The 6327-nt window shown below is 43.3% G+C and overlaps 1 protein-coding gene across 1 annotated transcript in view; it reads right to left on the reverse strand.

The window, feature by feature from the left end:
* The window catches only part of TMPRSS9 (transmembrane serine protease 9), a 44838-nt gene that overhangs the window by 10119 nt on the left and 28392 nt on the right, over window positions 1-6327 (reverse strand). Inside the window, exons 11-12 of the mRNA XM_044685345.1 lie at window positions 5666-5751; window positions 3734-4259 (exon numbers count right to left, since the gene is read on the reverse strand). Coding sequence (XP_044541280.1) covers window positions 3734-4259; window positions 5666-5751 — 612 coding nt within the window. The remainder of the gene's footprint in view (window positions 1-3733; window positions 4260-5665; window positions 5752-6327) is intronic.

Raw genomic sequence — 6327 nt, forward strand, 5'->3', positions numbered from 1 at the left:
GAGTTAGATCTAGTCCAAAAAATCCCAAAGATTTATCTCCTTTATGACATGCTCAGCAAGGAGTCATTAGACTCCTACTTGAAGAACTGCAGGAAATAAAAAGCTCACTACCGTCCAGGGCAGTCCATTCCACTTTGGGACAGCTCTAATTAAAAGGAACATTTTCCTTCTAGCACAGCTAAATGTGACTGCCACATCCACAGTAGCTCTCAGTTTTACCCATGTGGTCAAACCAAACAAATTGAATCCCTTTTTGACATGCCAACCCTAGCAATTCTTAGAGATGGTTGCCATGTTCCTCCTAAGCCTTCTCCAGGCTTATCCCCAATTCTATCAAATGACATGGACTCAAGACTCTTCATCCTTCTTGGACCATATATCTAGAACTGGAAGAGGTTGGAGGAAGGATCTGGGAATAAGCATTTATGGAGTACCTACTATGTGCCAGGCACTGTGCTAAGTGCTTATCTCATTTCCTCCTCCCAACAACCCTGTGATGGTAGAACAATCTCAAAAGTCATTTAGTCCAATTTTCTCATTTTATAGTTGTGGAAAATGAGGCCTACAGAGGTCTAGTGACTTGCCCAAGGGCACAGAGGTGTGATCTGAATCCACTTTTTGATGTGTCCTTATAATCCTGGTTGTCCTCCTCTGGAGGTACTTCATCTTATAGATGGATTAATTAAACTGTGGAGAACTTTCTGATCAGTGGTGCTCAGGGCTAAACATAACATTCTAATTTGAGTCTGACCAGGGCAGAAGGAAACCACATAATGAAGACCAAGATTTCACTAGCTTTCTGGGCTGCCAGGTGCCATGGCTGCCTCATACTGAGCTTGCAGTCCCCTAAAACCCATAGATCTTCTTTAAAAAAAAAAAAAACAAACAAACAAAACAACAGGGGGCAGCTGAGTAGCTCAGTGGATTGAGAGCCAGGCCTAGAGACAGGAGGTCCTAGGTTCAAATCCGGCCTCAGACACTTCCCAGCTGTGTGACCCTGGGCAAGTCACTTGACCCCCATTGCCTACCCTTGCCAATCTTCCACCTATAAGTCAATACACAGAAGTAAAGGGTTTAAAAAAAAAAAAAAACAAACTGTTATCCAACCACATTTCCCTCATCTGGTACATATAGAATCAGGCTTTTAAAGCCATGTGCAAGACTTAGTATTATTAAATTTATTTTTTATTTGATTCAGTCCATTATATTAGACCTATGATGGTGAACCTATGGCACACATACCATACAGAACTCTCCCTGTGGACACATATGCCATTGCCTGCCAGAGTTTGTTACTAGAAAGGCAGAGGGGCTTGGGGGAGCTGCTCCCTGCCCCCTCTCCAAAATACCTGAGGACATTTTTTCTTTCCTCTGCCCAGCAGCCCAATGAGAGTGCTTCTTCCTTCCTCTGTCTGGGATAAGGGGTGGGACACTCAGTCTGGGGCACAGATGTGTAGGAGTCCAGGCTTTTTAATCTTGATATTATTTTAGGAGTACTCAAAAAAGGTGACTCTTGATATTTCTAATGATTGGTTTCTTTCTGTAACCTTGAGTTAAATTGAACCTTAACCATGTCAAATTCCTAGCCCTTCCCTGAGGCTACACTCGGGAAAGACTGGTCAGTTATCTCAGTCTCCTTATTTTACCCCAAACAATCAAATAACATGAATCAAACAAACTTAGAAGCCTTAGGCCATATGAACTCCTGATCTAGGAGTTGGCTGTACCCATTGTCTTAGAATCCAGCAGTTTGTATCTCCTGATGATTACCTCATAATGTTAAAGTATCAGACCACTTGTTTAATTATCATTCTCCCTTCCCCCTAAACTGTTGTAACCTCAATGAAAACAACAGTATGTCTGCTAAGAGTGAAGCTCTTGACCACCAGAGCTCTGGACCATCAAAGCTCATCACCATCAGAGTTTCATTCCAGTGAAGCTCTTTCCCACCAGAGCTGACTACTTCATATAGGAACTTTCTTTGTCTTTGTGCCTTTATTCTTGACTTATGCTTTCCTTCCCTTAGACTTTAACCCATAACCCATTTTTCTCTCAGTCCCTGTTTCCCCTTTCTGAGTGTTCTACCCACTATGAACTTTTGTGAAGTTGGTGGATGTCTTCAGCATGCCATCTTTAAAAGGTTCGCCATCACTGTCCTAGACCATTAAGATGTTTCTGGCTCCTTTTTTTTTTTGTCATCCAGTGTGTGAACATTTCTTCTTAGCTTTGTGTTAACTACAAAGCATACTATCAATGAGGTAACCAAGGAGGCATAGTGGATAGAGTGCTGGACATGGAATCTGGAAGACCTGAATTCAAATACAGCTTCAGATACTTACAAGCTGTGTTGACCTTGGGCAAGTGACTTCACTTCTGTCTGTCTCAGATTCCTCATCTGTAAAATGGGGATATTAGTAGCACCTACCTCCTACCTCCCAGGATTAAGGTGAGGATCAAACGAGATAATAATTGGTTCCAAGGCAGAAAAACAGTAAGGGCTAGGCAATGGGGATTTAGTGACTTGCCCAGGAAGTATCTGAGACCAGATTTAAACCCTGGATCTCATATCCTTAGTCCTGGCTCTCAATACATTGAGTCACCTACTTGCCCACCCCACCAAGTTTTTTTTTTAATCCTTATTTTCTCTCTCAGTAAAAACTCTAAGATAGAAGGACAAGGGCTAAGCCAGGGTTCCCAAACTTTTTTGGCCTACTGCCCCCTTTCCAGAAAAAATATTACTTAGCCCCTTGGAAATTAACTTTTAAAAACTTTTAATAGCAATTAATTTTGCTATTAAAAATTAAATTAAAAAATTTAATAGCAATTAATAGGAAAAATAAATGCACCACTCCCCTGGATTGCTGCAGCACCCACCAGGGTGCGGTAGTGCCCACTTTGGGAATCACTGGGCTAAGCAATGAGAGTTATTTGACTTGCCCAGGGTCACACAGCTAGGAAGTATCTGGGGCCAGATTTGAAGCCAGGTCTTACTGTCTCTAGATTTGGTTTTCAATTCACTGAGGCACCTAGCTACTCCAATATGATGATGATGTTGAAGACCTGAGTTAGTAGCTGTGTGATCTGGGCAAATCACTTCACTTCAGTTTCCTGATCTGTAAAATGAAGATGGTAACAGCTGGATGATAAGGATCCAAAGAGATAACACATGTAAAGCATCTGATAAAGTTTAAAAAGGTACTGATATGCTGTATTCAAATCAATGAGAAAATTATTCAGCAGTCCGGGATCTGGTATAACTTCCCCAGGGCAGGCCTTTTCCTCTTTGGGAATTCTGGGCAAACTTTCCCAGTGGCCTTGGTTTTTATAGTCAGTGCTTTCGAATTGGGCTTCACTTACTTGTTCAGTGAATGATGAAGGCAGACAGCTTGTTTTCATGGAAAGCATTCTGACTAAAAGAATCTGGATTTGAAGCCTGGCTCTGCTCATTTTGCCTATGTGACCTCAGGCAAGTAACTCTCTGGGACTCAGACTCTCATCTTTAAAAAGAGGGAATTGGATGAAATGACCTCCAAGTCCCTTCCAGCTCTAAATCTATGCTTCTAAGAATTCAGCTGCCATGATCTGCAAGCACAGAATACAAGCAAACATCTCTTATTAAAGCATAGTTCCTGGGAAGTGGCCCCTAACTGGTGCGACTTAGCACAGTCTGAAAAATGGCAATGGTCAAGAACCCCAGGCCACCCGAATGAACTTCTCCATCTTATTACTGTACCTGGAAGTGGAATGGGTGTAGCTGGTTGGTGGGTTTGTGGTGAAGGGGGCGGCTTATTACTGGTGGTCCTGATTGTTGTAATGACCACACTGGTGGGTCTCCTGGTTGTAGTTTCGCTGGTAGGCCGTGGGGTAGTTTTGCTAGTTGTGGGTCTGCTAGTAGTCCTGCTGGTGGACTGACTGGTAGGTTGGCTGGTTGTCTTGAGGGTGGTTATGCTGGTGGGTTTGGAGGTGGTTTTGCTGGTTGGTGGTGGGGTCAGTTTGCTGGTGGTCACACGTGTGGTTGTTATGCTTGAAGTTGCTCCTAGGGCTTGGCTGGTAATGAGAGGGGTTTTCTCAGGCAAGAGGGTAGAGCTGGTCTGCAGGCCAGGTGAGATGGTGTCCACAATCCAGTCTTTGAGCCTGGTCATCCGGGAGTACACCCCTGGCTTTTTAGCTTGAGCACATCCAATTCCCCAGCTCACAACCCCTGCTAGGTAAAACACACCTGGAGTTTCTTCACAGGCTAGTGGCCCCCCAGAATCACCCTAGGGAAAAAAAAAAACACAACACAGGCACCTAAGGCTCCCAAATTTCACTCTCCAGAGGGAGGATGATACTTGGCTTATTGAGGGAAGGATAACTCTAGATTGGTAAGTCATGGTTGGGGGATTTCCCTGGGTGGCATCCTCATTCAGTTCTAGACCCTCCTGGTCTTCTTTTGGGTCTGTTTTTAGAGGAAACAGCTTGATTTAATGGCCCAAGTGCTAGATGTAAACCTGGAGTAGTTATTCCATCACCACTCTGGGGAGGGAGCCATGCAGTCAGATGAAAACATTATCCAAAGCTAATAGAGCCCAATATTAATAATCAATCAACCCCAAGTGGGACCTGAAAGGGTTACCCATCCACCTGACCTTTAGGGATCCTGCCTGGGTGCTGTTATCAAGAAGGGCAGTTATTATAACATCCAGCTGAGTGACAGGACTCGGGTGTCCCTGCACCAGCTCTCAAGGGGAACCCAAAGCACAGCTTCCCTGATTAACATACCCTATAATAACTAGAATAGTAGCTAAAGATACCTTCTTTATAACAGTAGCATGGATCTTAGAGGTCACCTAGTCTAACCCCTTCATTTTACACACGAATAATCTGGCCCAGAAAAGTAAATGACTGGCCTAAGATCACCCATGTGGGGCTGAGATTCAAACTACTTTCTTAGAAGAAAGACTCCTAGAGGTGACAAGAGCATAGTGCTTGATGAGCTCACTCTCTTGGAATGATTTCTATCCCTGGGAGGCATCAGCCTGGGGGTCAGAAGACCTTAACCCATATGACTTCATGATTTCCCCTATTAAGCCCTGGTTTCACCAACTGTGAAATAAAAGGGTTACACCCAGTGATTTAGTGAATGTAGATAAGGCTTAAAGTTAGAAACACTGAGGTTCAAATTCTGCCCCACAAGCTTAATAGCTGTTGAACCTGGGTAAATCTTAAAAACAAAACAAAACAAAAAAAACCTCTCCGTGCCTCAGTTTCACTGTTTGTAAGATAAGAGTGGGGGTTGCCCCTGAAGACTCCTTCTGACTCTCCATGCTGGCTCCTCTGACATGCTGGGCTTTCATTCCTCTCAATCTGGCACCACCGCTTCCTCTCCTGGTGCCTTGTGCCAGAGGCTGAATCCTTACAGTCCTCACTCTCAAATAGCTTTATGTATTTATTTTGTTGGAAGAAGCTCACCTACGTGTAGAGGTTACTGCAATTTGAAACCACTAGGCACATCTCCTCTTTTTTAGTTCTCTGTGGGGGAAGAAGAAGGGCATTTTTTTTGCTTTACGCTTTTTGCTTTACGCTTGCCCTTCTGGATGCAAACTCCTTCTGTGGCTCATTTGCACTTCTCTTCCCTGGACTCTCATCCATTGTTTCCCAGCCTCCTAAAGAGGTGCAGACCCACACTGGTCTGTCCCACTGCCACGAGGACTGAGCCCAAACCAGCGGACCCGTAGCAGCAGGCAAACGTGTTGAATGGAAGACGGTATTCTGCCAGTCAAGATGGTGGCATGGGCAGGAGTAGGACAGAAAGGGTGGAGCCTTCACTTTGTACACAGACTGCCTCCATCACAAAGAGATTTACTCTATTTCCCTTAAATAGCAAACTCCCTCCTTCCTGGGTCTCCAAATGTTAAATGAACCCCTATAGGAAGATTCCGTATAGAACCAACTCTTTTTTTTTTTTTTAACCTTTACCTTCTGTCATAGAGTTGATGCCAAGTATTTTTTCTGAGATAGAAGAGCCTTGAGGGACACTCCTGGGTTACATCTAGCTGATGAAATGTCATGCCTTTTCCCCACTCCTTGCCATAAGCTCCCTGAGGCTAAGACTGTGTCATTTTTTCATCTTTGTGTCTTTAGCATCAGTCTTCAGAGCTGTCCAATAACTTTGATGAATTAGTCTGTTACGTTGTATTACATTTATATATATAATATATATATAATGTTATACATAACATTTATATAATAAATGGCTTATTTTCTTAACTTTCTGTATTTTCTGCCTATAATCCTGTAAATACCTCTAGGATTCCATGTTTTCACATGTTGATGTGATAAAAAAAA

This window comes from Gracilinanus agilis, chromosome 1 (genome assembly GCF_016433145.1).
Source record: "Gracilinanus agilis isolate LMUSP501 chromosome 1, AgileGrace, whole genome shotgun sequence".
NCBI lineage: Eukaryota > Metazoa > Chordata > Mammalia > Didelphimorphia > Didelphidae > Gracilinanus > Gracilinanus agilis.